Genomic DNA, 17602 nt, shown 5'->3' on the forward strand with positions numbered 1-17602 from the left:
GTGATTGGTAAATGAGTTGTGAATATCTGATCGATAACTGAAATATAGTGTAAGTCTCTTTCAAAAGGAGGCAAGAAGAGGACAGAGAAGAGGTTGCAAGGAGTCGAGCAAAATCAATTGAGATTCTCCCCCGTTGTCCTCCAAGATTTACTGAATTTCCTCTTCACTGAAGAGTGAGGTAGCGACCGCTTAATTGCACTTACCTGTGAGAACCATGAGCATGTCTGATTAGACAGACTTTACCATGCAGAAAACCATTCAAAAATTATGATATACTGTATTACCGGAGCTAGACCTGAATGTTTCCCCTTCTACTTGCAGGCTGCTAGATATTTGTTTGATAATAAACAGCCTAGTCCAGTCATGTTTAGCTGGCTAACAAGCTGGTAACTTGACCAGCAGTATGGTTTTAGATGGCAGTAGGAGAAAGGAAAGGGCTCCTAGATACTGTAGTTGTTAGATTACCGTCGTTAAAGAATTACAGAAGTTTATTTTTTTCATGGCAATCAATACGTTTTAGAAATGATGCCTTTTTTACAAGAGATTTTACAGTAACATGAAAGGAAATAAATTCATATAAAATAAAGGACTCAAAAAAGGGGGAAGACAAAAATCTGTTCTTCGTAAAACTCATCAGTTCAAGCACAGAAAATACAAATGAATTACAAATGAATTACAAATAATCCAAATAGCTGTAAATAATTTTCTAACTGACATTGAGAAGCATTACCTTGCAGAAGGTGTGTGTTAGCAGATCAGTGACAACAAAACATAATAATCAACAGGTAATCATTATATCACAGCAGAGAAATCAAATCAAAACCAAGTTGAGCTTATTGACACATTTACCACATTGATGCATGCTTCCCATAGTGTTTAAAGAGCACATGAGACAAATATTGTTCATAAAATACTGCCCCTGTCATTGGTTAATATGTGCATAGCATCAGTGCATTGTGAATGACCACTGAGAAAACACCCTGGACAACAGTTCATTTGTCTCTTCAGTAAGTACAAAATGACCAAGATGTCACCATATTGCCGCGTTCACGTTCTAATCGGAACTAAGAAACTCAGAAATGTCCGACTTGCTAACTGGTTGTAGTTATAGACGTGCCGCGTTCAACCAGTTAGCAAGTCGGAAATGTCAGCGTTTCCTAGTTCTGACTGTCACGTTAACATGGCATGAATTCAGATAGACGGCTCCTAACATGAAGAATGCATAGGACAAATACAAAGCGTTTTGTTCCTCTTGATTCTGTGTTATTTGTAAATACTTCACCATTTAAATCCTGTTAACTCCAAAATATATACAAAATATACAGTTAATCACAATGGACAACAGATTTAGAAGAAGTCTAGATGGTGATATTGGAAATTATCTGCAGACACAGTACAATACTAATTTCACTGACAATGTTGCTAACACAGCCCTACTTTTCTGAAACATAACATTGAGGTTGTCATGGCAATACACAACAGAGGGTGTGTTCGTAAATTCAATCTGGAATGCCAGAGTATGTTCAGAGTGCGGTGTTGTCAGATTGTCAGTTCGTACATTCTGAGCGTTTCGCTCTCGTCGGAGCGTTCAGAGGTCTGACCTCCCAATGGCAGTCAAGATCCCAAGCTAACTGGCTAACGTTGGCTAGCTACTTCCAGACACAAATGAGAGAACACCTCACTCTGACCATTTTACTCACCCTAGCAGAGCTGTTTGGACTGTTTTCATGTTACCCAGTGCGTTGGTGACTGTAACTGTGCTGCTGGCAACAATTGAATTACGCTTTTTTTTTACCGACGTTTACTGACACCAGCCATGTTCAACTGGAGTCAGTTACTTACGCTCTGGCACACTCAGACTAGAGTGCTCTGAAATCGGGGTAGATAGCCAGACCGAATTTGCGAACGCAGCTCAGAGTGTTCACATACTGCAGGTCCTCCAACTGTCATAATATAAGGTAGAATTCAGTCCTTTGTAAGAGAAAACAGTGGGTATTTTAGCTTTCTTTTGTGGAGTGCTTGAAGCACACAGCACGGGTTTGTTCTAGTAGGTTTGGTGCATGACTCGCCCTTTTCTACGCTCAGTGATACTGCCTTATCTGTGGAGATAAAACAATGCAAACAGGAACCAGCAAAGGCCCAATGCCTTTATCACAGACCACCTCAGGTGAAACGACATTGAAGTAACCTTTTATAACCACACCCATCCAGTCAAAGAGGCTGCAGTGTTTCAAGGCAAGCATGTACAACAATGTTACTTACTAGGCACAGTTAGGAATATGGCAGTGCTAGTGTTGTGTTACTGTGTGAAGTATTATGAATATAGTCTTTCAACCCCACAGTGTACGATAGTGTCTGTGAAGCAATCCACACAGAGTAGAGAACTGGTCTGAAATTAATCCAGGCAGAAGGAATCACATAACCATGTCATTAGTGTGTGTGTGTGGTGTGTGTGTGTGTGTGTGTGTGTGTGTGTGTGTGTGTAAATGCCAAGAAGGGAGCTTTGGTTTTCAACATTCTGCATATTCTTAGTGTTCTGCATATTCTTAGTGTTCTGCATATTCTTAGTGTTCTGCATATTCTTAGTGTTCTGCATATTCTTAGTGTTCTGCATATTCTTAGTGTTCTGCATATTCTTTATGTTCTGCATATTCTTAGTGTTCTGCATATTCTTTGTGTTCTGCATATTCTTAGTGTTCTGCATATTCTTAGAGTTCTGCATATTCTTAGTCCAGGAGTGTGGTGTTGTCATGACGACAGAGGAGGGGGTGGATAGGGTTGGAGGGAGAGCGTGGCTTTAAGAAAGGCTCTTGTCGTAGGCCTTGACCACACGTTTGATATGGAACAGTTTGTGTCTCAACTTGCGACACTCCAGCTTCTTAGCCTGGTAGTCTGGTGTCTGGGGAGGAGCAGAGAGAAAACAGATCATTTGTTTCATCGTCTATTCCCCATTATGGGGTGATAAAGGTTAATTCTTTATAATGTATGGGGTTTCATAGAAATGTCTGCTCACCCTCTTAACGTCTTTCAGTCGATTATATTCCTCTGCCACAACCTGAAGTAAAGAATAAGGAGAATAAGAAGTATTTATCCCTGGTTCTAAGTGTGTATCTCAGTGGAGGCTGGTGAAGGAAGGAGAGCTCATAGTATTGAGCTTGTCCTCCCATTTAAATTGACACCAGCCTCCACCATCCGGACCACATATGGCCCCTTGCGACAGGGGTTGTAGCCCCACCTCCAGCCTCTGTCTGTCTCCACCCTCTGTCTGTCTGTCTCCACCCTCTGTCTGTCTGTCTATCACCCTTCTGTCTGTCTATCACCCTTCTGTCTCCAACCTCTGTCCATGACCCTGCTGTCTGGCTCCAACCTCTGTCTATGACACTACTGTCTGTCTCCAACCTCTGTCTGTCTTTCACCCTTCTGTCTGTCTCCACCCTCTGTCCATGACCCTTCTGTCCGTCTCCACCCTCTGTCCGTCTCCACCCTCTGTCCATGACCCTTCTGTCTGTCCGTCTCCACCCTCTGTCCATGACCCTTCTGTCTGTCCGTCTCCACCCTCTGTCCGTCTCCACCCTCTGTCCGTCTCCACCCTCTGTCCGTCTCCACCCTCTGTCCGTCTCCACCCTCTGTCTATGACCCTACTGTCTGTCCATGACCGTACTGTCTGTCCGTCTCCACCCTCTCTCTATGACCCTACTGTCCGTCTCCACCCTCTGTCCGTCTCCACCCTCTGTCCGTCTCCACCCTCTCTCTATGACCCTACTGTCTGTCCATGACCGTACTGTCTGTCCGTCTCCACCCTCTCTCTATGACCCTACTGTCTGTCCATGACCCTACTGTCTGTCCATGACCCTACTGTCTGTCCATGACCCTACTGTCTGTCCGTCTCCACCCTCTCTCTATGACCCTACTGTCTGTCCATGACCCTACTGTCTGTCCATGACCCTACTGTCTGTCTATGACCCTACTGTCTGTCCATGACCCTACTGTCTGTCCATGACCCTACTGTCCGTCCATGACCCTACTGTCCGTCCATGACCCTACTGTCCGTCCATGACCCTACTGTCCGTCCATGACCCTACTGTCCGTCCATGACCCTTCTGTCCATGACCCTTCTGTCTGTCACCACTCTCTGTCTATGACACTACTGTCTGTCTCTAACCTCTGTCTGTCTTTCACCCTTCTGTCTGTCCGTCTCCACCCTCTGTCCATGACCCTTCTGTCTGTCCGTCTCCACCCTCTGTCCGTCTCCACCCTCTGTCCGTCTCCACCCTCTGTCCGTCTCCACCCTCTGTCCGTCTCCACCCTCTGTCCATGACCGTACTGTCTGTCCGTCTCCACCCTCTCTCTATGACCCTACTGTCTGTCCATGACCCTACTGTCTGTCCATGACCCTACTGTCTGTCCATGACCCTACTGTCTGTCCATGACCCTACTGTCTGTCCATGACCCTACTGTCCGTCCATGACCCTTCTGTCTGTCCATGACCCTACTGTCTGTCCATGACCCTACTGTCTGTCCATGACCCTACTGTCTGTCCATGACCCTACTGTCCATGACCCTACTGTCTGTCTTCACCCTCTGTCTATAACCCTGCTGTCTGTCTGCCCACTGTCCGTCCATGACCCTACTGTCCGTCCATGACCCTACTGTCCGTCCATGACCCTACTGTCTGTCTATGACCCTACTGTCTGTCTATGACCCTACTGTCTGTCTATGACCCTACTGTCTGTGTATGACCCTACTGTCTTTCTCCACATTTCCCACTGTACGCTCAAAAATAATAACATAACATTTAAAAGATATATATGTGAATACTACCTTGACACAAGCCTCCACTGGTCTCCCTCTGGTGTCTCACCTGGTACTGGGCGGAGGTCTCGTCCAGTGTGTCCAGCTGCCTGCTGAGTTTGTTCATCTGGTCACTGATGTCATCCATCTCAGCACACAGGTGTTTGTACTTCCTCAGGTCGGCATCAAACTCCCTCTTGTACTCTTGACGCTGGCCGTCTGACGTTATCTCTGGGTAGACGCTGAGGGGAGAGAGAGAGATTGAGAGATAGACGAAGTCAGAGAATATTGTTAGACATTGTTTACACATACACTATACATTTGAAGTCAGAAGTTTACATACACTTTAGCCAAATACATTTAAAATCAGTTTCACAATTCCTGACATTTACTCCTTGTAAAAATTCCCTGTCTTAGGTCAGTTAGGATCACCACTTTATTTTAAGAATGTGAAATGTCAGAATAATAGAGAGAATTATTTATTTCAGCTTTTATTTCTTTCATCACATTCCCAGTGGGTCAGAAGTTTACATACACTCAATTAGTATTTGGTAGCATTGCCTTTAAATTGTTTAACTTGGGTGAAACGTTTCAGGTAGCCTTCCACAAGCTTCCCACAATAAGTTGGGTGAATTTTGGCCCATTCCTCCTGGCAGAGCTGGTGTAACTGAGTCAGGTTTGTAGGCCTTGCTCGCACATGCCTTTTCAGTTCTGCCCACAATTTTTTTACGGGATTGAGGTCAGGGCTTTGTGATGGCCACTCCAACACCTTGACTTTGTTGTACTTAAGCCATTTTGACCAAATTTTTTAAGTATGCTTGGGGTCATTGTCCATTTGGAAGACCCATTTGCGACCAAGCTTTAAATTCCTGACTCATGTCTTGAGATGTTGCTTCAATATATCCAGATAATTTTCCTGCCTCATCATGCGATCTATTTTGTGAAGTGCACTAGTCCCTTCTGCAGCAAAGCACCCCCACAACTGATGCTGCCACCCCCGTGCTTCACGGTTGGGATGGTGTTCTTCAGCTTGCAAGCATCCCCCTTTTTCCTCCAAACTTAACGATGGTCATTATGGCCAAACAGTTCTATTTTTGTTTCATCAGACCAGAGGACATTTCTCCAAAAAGTACAATCTTTGTCCCAATGTGCAGTTGCAAACCATAGTCTGGCTTTTTTATGCTGGTTTTGGAGCAGTGGCTTCTTCCTTGCCGAGCGTCCTTTCAGGTTATGTCGATATAGGACTCGTTTTACTGTGGATATAGATACTTTTGTACCTGTTTCCTCCAGCATCTTCACAGGGGTCTTTGCTGTTGTTCTGGGATTGATTTGTACTTTTTTGCACCAAAAGTACGTTCATCTCTAGGAGACAGAACACGTGTTCTTCCTGAGCGGTATGACGGCTGCGTGGTCTCATGGTGTTTATACTTGCGTACTATTGTTTGTACAGATGAATGTGATACCTTCAGGCGTTTGCTCCAATGGATGAACCAGACTTGTGGAGGTCACAATTTGTTTTCTGAGGTCTTGGCTTATTTCTTTAGATTTTCCCATGATATCAAGCAAAGAGGCAATGAGTTTGAAGGTAGGCCTTGAAATACATCAACAGGTACACCTCCAATTCACTAAAATTATGTCAATTAGGCTATCAGAAGCATCTAAAGCCATGACATCATTTTCTGGAATTTTCAAAGCTGTTTAAAGGCACAGTCAACTTAGTGTATGTAAACTTCTGACCCACTGGAATTGTGATACAGTGAATTATAAGTGAAATAATCTGTCTGTAAACAGTTGTTGGAAAAATTATTTGTGTCATGCACAAAGCAGATGTCCTAACCGACTTTCCAAAACTATAGTTTGTTAACAAGAAATTTGTGGAGTGGTTGAAAAACGAGTTTTGATGACTGCAACCTAAGTGTATGTAAACTTCCGACTTCAACTGTATATACACAACAGTATGTGGACACCCCTTCAACTTAGTGGATTTGGCTATTTCAGCCACACCCGTTGCTGACAGGTGTATAAAATCAAGCATGCAATCTCCATAGACAAACATTGGCAGTAGAATTGCCTTACTGAAGAGCTCAGTGACTTAACGTGGCACCGTCATAGGATGCCACCTTTCCAACAAGTCAGTTCGTCAAATTTCTGCCCTGCTAGAGGTGCCCCAGTCAATTGTAAGTGCTGTTATTGTGCAATGGAAACATCTAGGAGCACCAACGACTCAGCCATAAAGTGATAGGCCACACAAGCTCATAGAACGGGACCACAGAGTGCTGAAGCGCGTAGCGTGTAAAAATCGTCTGTCCTTGGTTGCAACACTCACTACCGTGTTCCAAACTGCCTCTGGAAGCAACGTCAGCACAATAACTGTTTGTCGGGAGCTTCATGAAATGGGTTTTCATGGCCGAGCAGCTGCACACAAGCCTAAGATCACCATGTGCAATGCCGAGCGTCGGCTGGAGTGGTGTAAAGCTTGACACCATTGGACTCTGGAGCAGTGGAAACGCGCTCGCTGGAGTGATGAATCACTCTGCACCATCTGGCAGTCCGATGGACAAATCTGGGTTTGGCGGATGCCAGGAGAACGCTACCTGCCAAGTGCCAACTGTTAAGTTTGGTGGAGGAAGAATAATTGGGGCTGTTTTTCATGGTTTGGGCTAGGCCCCTTAGTTCCATTGAAGGGAAATGTTTACACTACAGCATACAATGACATTCTGGACAATTCTGTGCTTCCAACTTTGTGGCAACAATTTAGGGAAGGCCCTTTCCTGTTTCAGCATGACAATGCCCCATGCACAAAGCGAGGTCCATACAGAAATGGTTTGTCGAGATCAGTGTGGAAGAACTTGACTGGCCTGCACAGAGCCCTGACCTCAACCCCATCAAACACTTTTGGGATGAATTGGAACACCAACTGCGAGCCAGACCTAATCGCCCAACATCAGTGCTCGACATCACTAATGCTCTTCTGGCTGAATGCAAGTAAGTCCCCTCAGCAATGTTCCAACATCTAGTGGAAAGCCTTCCCAGAAGTGTGGAGGCTGTTATAGCAGCAAAGGGGGGGGGGGGGGGAAATCAACTCCATATTAAATGCCCATGATTTTGTAATGAGATGTTCGACGTGTAAATTGTCCACATACTTTTGGTCAAATAGTGAATTTGATCAATTTAACTCGAATGTACTATGATCAACAGTATTGGGGTCATATTCTGTCTTGCTGTACACTCAGCATATTTCAACGAGAAGCTCCGCTTTCTTTTTGGCCACTTCTCGACCATTACAGGAATTGAGTGCTCCTGTAATACACAGTACAGCAAGCCAGGGCTTCATATCTTCTGTTTTACACCAGTCAAACAATGGTTTTAAGATCCCAATTCTCTCACCAGGGCCCTCTCAGTGTCAAGGAGAGGAAAGGCAGAGGGGAGGTGGAGGCAGCTCTCTCACTAACGACCTACTCACAACTGACCCCCACACCTTAAACCTTTGGCCCAATTCTCTCATTATTTCCAATTACAACCTCATGTGGAATGGCATGCCAGTAGAGATTAGTTACTGTACTGGACCAAACAAGACCAGCCCAGACTGCTACACTGTTAGAAAAAAGGGTTCCAAAGGGGTTCTTCAGCTGTCCCCATAGGAGAACACTTTTTGGTTCCAGGTAGAACACTTTTGGGTTCCAGGTAGAACACTTTTGGGTTCCATGTAGAACCCTTTGTGGAAAGGGTTCTACATGGAACCCAAAAGGGTTCTACCTGGAACCAAAAAGGGTTATTGAAGTTCTCGATAACACCTTTTCTTCAAAGCGTGTACTGGGGTGTGTGTGTGTGTGTGTGTGTGTGCCTGTGTGGAAAAAACTCAGACTAATATGGCTGTAGTGTGTGTGTGTGATTACGTGTGTATGAGTGCTTGCCATGTGTGTCTAACCTCCCCCACTACCATTGCATTGTTGCAGGTGTGTGTGAGTGAGTGAGTGTGAACGTGTTTGTGTGTGTGTGCAAATATTCCTGCCTGCGCGCGCATGTATGTATGTGTGTGCGCGCGCGCGTCAACGTTCCTGCCAATTTGTGTGATATAATAATATATAATATATGCCATTTAGCAGATGCTTTTATCAAAAGTGAGTTAGTCATGCGTGTAATACATTTGTGCGTGTGTATGTGTATGCCTCCCTGTGTGTCTCACCTCTCCCACTCCTCTGGGTCCAGTTCGTTGCCAGTCTCTCCTCCCGTGGTGTACTCTGTTTCGTACTGTGATTCATCCAGCTCAGGGTTGCGCCGGCGCCTCTTCCCCCTGTTGGCAGAGGGCTTCCTGACCCCCCCTGCCTCCTCAGAGGGGCTGGAACTGGCCCCCTGGGAGGGCTGGTCCGAGGGACGGCTAGCCAGATGCTCCGAATACCTAAGGCACAACAATAACATTCAATATAAACTCAACAATGAATGTAATGTAAAATGTAAATATAATATGGTAGACACTCTGAATACCTCTGCTCTATGTACCAAAAGCCCTCTGAATACCTGAAAACCTCTGCTCTTTCTACCAAAAACACTCTGAATACCTCTGCTCTGTGTACAAAAATTACCTTAGTTTTGACTTTAGTTTCTATGACCTTAGTCATTTCTTGTCACATACAACCAAGAACTTATCAGCCATGACCTTCCTATGGTTTCTGATCCACTTAAAGGGAAAAACGACAATGAAGTACATGGATGTAACTGATTACAAGTCACCGAAACCACTGGACAAATGGAAGAGACAGACTCCGGATTTCCTTAATAAAAGGTGGGGAAGAGAAGTTCACTGTTGAGTTAGCAGGGATTTAAGGTTTCATCTCAAGGCTCAGTGGAAGTGGCTATGATATTACAGCAGAGCACCATATAACATAAACTGGCAGGTTATGTCAACAAGGTCAGGGAAGTCTTGAGGCTAGCATTCCTCTGTTTATGAAACAGGACTTTTTTGGAGTTTTATCAACATTACATAAACTCAGCAAAAAAAAAGAAACGTCCTCTCAATGTCAACTGCGTTTATTTTCAGCAAACTTAACATGTGTAAATATTTGTATGAACATAACAAGATTCAACAACTGAGACATAAACTGAACAAGTTCCACAGACACGTGACTAACAGAAATGGAATAATGTGTCCCTGAACAAAGGGGGGTCAAAATCAAAAGTAACAGTCAGTATCTGGTGTGGCCACCAGCTGCATTAATTCTCTGTTCCGGAGTTCCAAATTGAGCAGCAGCTGCTGAAAAAATGAGCTCCTACAAATATTGAAATGTACATGTTTTTTTTGTTTGTTTTTAGAGTGAAGTACATTGGGAAAAAAGCAAAAGAAAACGGCAAGACTGAATTGGAGACAAAACAAGCAACAAACAAAGAAGACAGGCTTTTGAAAAAGTAACTATTTTTCATGAAATTGTACAGTTATCTTAGCTAGCTGAATTGTTTACCAGTTGCTAAGCAGTTGCTAGGGACTCTCCTGGAAGAAGCTAGCTAGTTAACAAAGAATATCTAGTTAACAGAAGAAAACAGAAGAAAAGAAAGATAAAATAAGGACAGAAGAAAAAGGACATCAAAGTGATACAGTCCTCTAAAGACACAAGAGACAATAGTACAAGAAACAACGCTTCTATTGCGTTTATATTCTATTTCTACAGCTTCTTCAAGGTTTCCAAGATGGCGTAGCAGTCAGACGTCCTTTGTCCTCGTCTTGTTCCGTGTGTATGTATTTTATGTCTTTTTGTCTTTTCCTTCGCATATCTTTTTGTATATTTTTTCTAGAAACTCAACTTCAAAACACTCTCCTGCAACCCGCCTCACCAAATGTGGTGCCGGACCCATTTTCTCTCCATATCCCCGAATTTCTACCGCAAGCTCTGGACATTTACACCTGGATCTTGCAGCTAACTAGCTGCTATCCGAGTGACTATTGGCTAACGTCGATTCCGGAGCAAACACCAATTATCCCGGAGCTAGCCAGCTGAAGAGTTCCATCAGCCACTCCTGGGCTACAATCACCTATCCGGACCCGTTTTACTGCCGATGCAGAGCCCCACCGGGCCTTCACGACTGGAATTCCGACGTTATCTGCCCGAGGGAGTTATTCAACTGGCCCCTCCATCGCGACGTAACCTGAACGCCCATCTGCTAACTGCGGCCCGCTAATCGTTAGCTGTCTTGAGCATATCGACTGCTATCTGAACAGGTCTATCGAACAATCTTCTTGGGCCACTATAACTATTTTGACAATTGGATTGATCCGCTCTACCACACGGAACCCACTAATCTACCAACGGAAACGCACAGGGTGGCTAAAAAACAGACCATCTTCTGCTAGCTTGCTACCCATGGCTCGGCTAGCTGTCTGAATCGCTGTGACCCCAACCAACCTCACTGGACCCTTATGATCACTCGGCTAAGCATGCCTCTCCTTAATGTCAATATGCCTTGTCCATTGCTGTTCTGGTTAGTGTTTATTGGCTTATTTCACTGTAGAGCCTCTAGCTCTGCTCATTATACCTTATCCAACCCTTCAGTTCCACCAATCACACATACCATGACATTACCTGGTTTCAATTATGTTTCTAGAGACAATCTATTTCATCACTCAATGCCTAGGTTTACATCCACTGTATTCACATCCTACCATACCTTTGTCTGTACACAATACCTTGAATCTATTTTATCGCCCCCAGAAACCTGCTCCTTTTACTCTCTGTTCCGGACATCCTAGACGTCCAATTCTCATGGCTTTTAGCCGTACCCTTATCCTACTCCTCCTCTGTTCCTCTGGCGATGTAGAGGTGAATCCAGGCCCTGCAGTGCCTAGCTCCACTCCTATTCCCCAGGCGCTCTCTTTTGATGACTTCTGTAATTGTAAAAACCTTGGTTTCATGCATGTTAACATTAGAAGCCTCCTCCCTAAGTTTGTTTTATTCACTGCTTTAGCACACTCTGCCAACCCGGATGTCTTAGCCGTGTCTGAATCCTGGCTTAGGAAGACCACCAATAACTCTGAAATCTCCATCCCTAACTACAACATTTTCAGACAAGATAGAATGGCCAAAGGGGGCGGTGTTGCAATCTACTGCAGAGATAGCCTGCAGAGTTCTGTCCTACTATCCAGGTCTACACCCAAACAATTTGAACTTCTACTTTTCAAAATCCACCTCTCTAAAAACAAGTCTCTCATCATTGCCGCATGTTATAGACCACCCTCTGCCCCCAGCTGTGCTCTGGATACCATATGTGAACTGATTGCCTCCCATCTATCTTCAGAGCTCGTGCTGCTAGGTGACCTAAACTGTGACATACTAAACACCCCGGCCATCCTACAATCTAAGCTTGATGCCCTCAATCTCACACAAATGATCAGTGAACCTACCAGGTACAACCCCAATGCCGTAAACACGGGCACCCTCACAGATATCATCCTAACCAACTTGCCCTCTAAATACACCTCTGCTGTTTTCAACCAAGATCTCAGCGATCACTGCCTCATTGCCTGCATCCGTAATGGGTCAGCGGTGAAACGACCTCCACTCATCACTATCAAACGCTCCCTGAAACACTTCAGCGAGCAGGCCTTTCTAATCGACCTGGCCCGGGTATCCTGGAAGGATATCGACCTCATCCCGTCAGTAGAGGATGCCTGTTTTTTTTTTTTAATGCCTTCCTCAACATCTTAAATAAGCATGCCCCATTCAAGAAATTTAGAACCAGGAACAGATATAGCCCTTGGTTCTCTCCAGACCTGACTGCCCTTAACCAACACAAAAACATCCTGTGGCATTCTGCATTAGCATCGAACAGCCCCCGTGAAATGCTACTTTTTAGGGAAGTTAGAAACCAATATACACAGGCAGTTAGAAAAGCCAAGGCTAGCTTTTTCAAGCAGAAATCTGCTTCCTGCAACACAAACTCAAAAAAGTTCTGGGACACTGTAAAGTCCATGGAGAATAAGAGCACCTCCTCCCAACTGCCCACTGCACTGAGGATAGGAAACTCTGTCACCACCAATAAATCCACTATAATTGAGAATTTCAATAAGCATTTTTCTACGGCTGGCCATGCTTTCCACCTGGCCACCCCTACCCCAGTCAACAGCACTGCACCCCCCACAGCAACTCGCCCAAGCCTTCCCCATTTCTCCTTCTCCCAAATCCAGTCAGCTGATGTTCTGAAAGAGCTGCAAAATCCAGACCCCCACAAATCACCCGGGCTAGACAATCTGGACCCTTTCTTTCTAAAATTACCTGCCGTAATTGTTGCAACCCCTATTACTAGCCTGTTCAACCTCTCTTTCGTGTCGTCTGAGATTCCCAAAGGTTGGAAAGCAGCTGCAGTCATCCCCCTCTTCAAAGGGGAGGACACTCTTGACCCTAACTGCTACAGACCTATATCTATCCTACCCTGCCTTTCTAAGGTCTACAAAAGCCAAATTAACAAACAGATCACCGACCATTTCGAATCCCACCGTACCTTCTCCGCTATGCAATCTGGTTTCAGAGCTAGTCATGGGTGCACCTCAGCCACGCTCAAGGTCCTAAACGATATCTTAACCGCCATCGATAAGAAACAGTACTGTGCAGCCGTATTCATTGACCTGGCCAAGGCTTTCGACTCTGTCAATCACCACATCCTCATCGGCAGACTCAACAGCCTTGGTTTCTCAAATGATTGCCTCGACTGGTTCACCAACTACTTCTCTGATAGAGTTCAGTGTGTCAAATCAGAGGGCCTGTTGTCCGGGCCTCTGGCAGTCTCTATGGGGGTACCACAGGGTTCAATTCTTGGGCCGACTCTCTTCTCTGTATATATCAATGATGTCGCTCTTGCTGCTGGTGAGTCTCTAATCCACCTCTACGCAGACGACACCATTCTGTATACTTCTGGCCCTTCTTTGGACACTGTGTTAACAACCCTCCAGACGAGCTTCAATGCCATACAACTCTCCTTCTGTGGCCTCCAACTGCTCTTAAATACAAGTAAAACTAAATGCATGCTCTTCAACCGATCGCTGCCTGCACCTGCCCGCCCGTCCAGCATCACTACTCTGGACGGTTCTGACTTAGAATATGTGGACAACTACAAATACCTAGGTGTCTGGTTAGACTGTAAACTCTCCTTCCAGACTCACATCAAACATCTCCAATCCAAAAAGTTAAATCTAGAATTGGCTTCCTATTTCGCAACAAAGCATCCTTCACTCATGCTGCCAAACATACCCTCGTAAAACTGACCATCATACCGATCCTCGACTTTGGCGATGTCATTTACAAAATAGCCTCCAACACCCTACTCAACAAATTGGATGCAGTCTATCACAGTGCCATCTGTTTTGTCACCAAAGCCCCATATACTACCCACCACTGCGGCCTGTATGCTCTCGTTGGCTGGCCCTCGCTTCATACTCGTCGCCAAACCCACTGGCTCCAGGTCATCTACAAGACCCTGCTAGGTAAAGTCCCGCCTTATCTCTGCTCGCTGGTCACCATAGCTGCACCCACCCGTAGCACGCGTTCCAGCAGGTATATCTCACTTGTCACCCCCAAAGCCAATTCCTCCTTTGGCCGCCTCTCCTTCTAGTTCTCTGCTGCCAATTGACTGGAACGAACTACTAAAATCTCTGAAACTGGAAACACTTATCTCCCTCACTAGCTTTAAGCACCAGCTGTCAGAGCAGCTCACAGATCACTGCACCTGTACATAGCCCATCTATAAATAGCCCAAACAACTTTCCCTGCTGTATTTATTTATTTAGCTCCTTTGCACCCCAGTATTTCTACTTTGCACACTCATCTACTGTCAAATCTAACATTCCAGTGTTTTAATTGCTATATTGTATTTACTTCGCCACCATGGCCTATTTATTGCCTTTACCTCTCTTATCTCACCTCATTTGCTCACATTGTATATAGACTTATTCTTCTACTGTATATTTGTTTTACTCCATGTGTAACTGTGTTGTTATATGGGTTTGTGCCCATAGACAACGTTGTTGCCGGTGATGTCTGGTGAGGACCTGCCTTACAATAGGCCTACAAGCCCTCAGTCCAGCCTCTCTCAGCCTATTGCGGACAGTCTGAGCACTGATGAAGGGATTGTGCGTTCCTGATGTAACTCGGGCAGTTGTTGTTGCCATCCTGTACCTGTCCCGCAGGTGTGATGTTCGGATGTACCGATCCTGTGCAGGTGTTGTTACACGTGGTCTGCCACTGCGAGGACGATCAGCTGTCCATCCTGTCTCCCTGTAGCGCTGTCTTAGGCGTCTCACAGTACGGACATTGCAATTTATTGCCCTGGCCACATCTGCAGTCCTCATGCCTCCTTGCAGCATGCCTAAGGCACATTCACGCAGATGAGCAGGGACCCTGGGCATCTTTCTTGTGGTGTTTTTCAGAGTAAGTAGAAAGGCCTCTTTAGTGTCCTGAGTTTTCATAATTGTGACCTTAATTGCCTACCGTCTGTAAGCTGTTAGTGTCTTAATGACCGTTCCACAGGTGCATGTTCATTAATTGTTTATGGTTCATTGAACAAGCATGGGGAAACAGTGTTTAAACCCTTTACAATGAAGATCTGTGAAGTTATTTGGATTTTTACGAATTATCTTTGAAAGACAAGCTCCTGAAAAAGGTTCGTTTCTGTTTTTTTGCTAAGTTCATAAAGCATCAATAAGGGTTGCAATGATATATGGTGAGAGCTACAATGTTTCTTATTCAGTCTAATTGATTTGTTTATAATAATTTAGAAGCATGCATCCATTGTTATTGTTCCACTAACTGTTCTAAATATGTATGAGCCTCAACTCTTAATGAGCACTTTATAGATGTGTGTTGACTTTCCTTGATACTTCTGAGGGCGGTCGATACATTACTCTCCTGTCCCAGGCACTGGACTTCATGAAGTAGGTTTGGTTTGACATATGGCCTGATAGAGGCATTGTTTACTGCACGGCACCAGGTCTTGTGCACCCATTTGCAAATAAGACCAAATAAGACCACTTGACCTGGCATGTGACCAAGCACTTGACCTGGTATGTGTAACTCTGACAGAGAAAAGCGTCTGTCCGTAAGTGTTTAACATGCGTCGTTCCTTCCGTCCTTCCTGAAAGTTATCAATGATCTGACATCACCGGCGGATAGGTGAAAGCTACTTACTGGAAGCCTGTCCACACCCATCGCTATTATGTCAGATCAGTGATTATGAAGGGAGGAACGAATGGTGCAGGTTATTGTAAACCCATTCAAACAGACCTAATTTTCCTTTACAGTTACACACAGCCTACAAGCTGAAGTACAGTACTTTCTCTTATTTGTATAGAGTTGCGCAAGATGCAGTTCTATATTCTCTAAGAAAGATGGTTCCGACGGAGAAGAGCGACATCCTACAAGTTCCAAACCGACTTTAGGTGACTTTTTCATGTTTATCTTGACTTTATTCATACAGAAAGTTCATACTATTATCACGTGACCACCAAGCACTTCTGGACATCAGATCAACAGTTACAAACCTCAATTTAACTTCAAATCCCACTTCAACTCCGACTCAGCTGTTCCTTTGTTCATACCGGACCTTTGTTTCATGGGCTATCAAAACGCTGCCTCTGGGCTGCAGGCGTAGAAGTGGCAGACGGGCCGGTATCCTGGCGAGACTGGAACAAAGAGAAAAATCGACCGGCATCTCCCCTCCGGCACTCCCCTCCGTTCTATTGCCAAATGTTCAGTCCCCGGAGAATAAGATGGATGAACTTCACTCGCGAGTCTCCTATCAGAGAGACTTGAAAAGCAGCAATATTATGTGTTGCAGAAACGTGGCTGGATTACTATAAGCATTTCTACATGCATTTCGCTATACCCGCAATAACATGCTAAACACCCGTATGTGAGAAATAAAATTAGATATGTACGTAGAACTCAGTGGTTTCTCCATGCAGCGGCACGATCGGACGAAAACGGCCTCTGGAAAGTCCAATGGGGGGAGGGGTGTGCCTCTTCACAAACAACAACTGGTGTGTTGCTTCCAGTGTCAAGGACATCTTGAGCTTTAGCTCACCTGATATAGAATACACCATGGTAAGCTGTAGACCCTTTTATCTACCAGGAGAGTTCTAATCCGTAGTTATCACGGCTGTCTACATCCCTCCACAAGCCAACACCACTTTGATACTCAAGGAACTGTATTGGGCCATAAACAAACAAGAATCCGCTTACCCAGAGGCAGCGTTTCTAGTGGGTGGAGACTTTAACACGGGGAGACTTAAAACCGTTCTCCCTCACATCTACCAACACGTCTGCCAACACGTCTGTCAACCAGAGTTGCTAAAACTCTAGACCACTTTTATTCTACCCAGAGAAATGCATAAAAAGTCCTCCCTTGTCCTTCCTTATGCAAAACTGACCATGACTCTATTCTCCTGCTTCCTGTTTACAAACATAAGCTCCAACAGGAAGTACCAGTGATACGCTAAATATGGAAGTGGTCCAATGAAGCAGACATGAGGCTACAAGACTGTTTTGCTACTAAAGACTGGGATATGTTCCAGGTCTTCTACATCAAGACTCCAGCCACCCACGCCATAGACTGTTTACTCTGTTACCGTCCGGCAAACGGCACCGGGCTCTCGGATACGCAGGCTCAGCGAGCTTCTACCCCCAAGCCATAAGACTGCTAGATAGCCATAAGACTGCTAGATAGTTAATTAAATGGTTAGCCGGACTATCTGCATTGACCCCATCTTGCACTGACTCTATGCACACTCGCAAGACACTGAGTGTACAAAACATTAGGAACACCTTCCTACTAT

The 17602-nt window shown here is 44.9% G+C and overlaps 1 protein-coding gene across 1 annotated transcript in view; it reads right to left on the reverse strand.

Annotated features, from left to right (window-relative positions):
- Window positions 1-470: 470 nt before the first annotated feature.
- Window positions 471-17602, reverse strand: part of si:ch73-61d6.3 (occludin) — a 46570-nt gene continuing 29438 nt past the window's right edge. The window contains exons 5-8 of the mRNA XM_014123589.3: window positions 8978-9190; window positions 4862-5033; window positions 3014-3055; window positions 471-2899 (exon numbers count right to left, since the gene is read on the reverse strand). Of these exons, the coding sequence (XP_013979064.1) occupies window positions 2798-2899; window positions 3014-3055; window positions 4862-5033; window positions 8978-9190 (529 nt within the window). The 3' untranslated portion in view covers window positions 471-2797. The remainder of the gene's footprint in view (window positions 2900-3013; window positions 3056-4861; window positions 5034-8977; window positions 9191-17602) is intronic.

This window comes from Salmo salar, chromosome 10, assembly GCF_965601325.2.
Source record: "Salmo salar chromosome 10, fSalSal1, whole genome shotgun sequence".
Taxonomy (NCBI): Eukaryota; Metazoa; Chordata; class Actinopteri; order Salmoniformes; family Salmonidae; genus Salmo; species Salmo salar.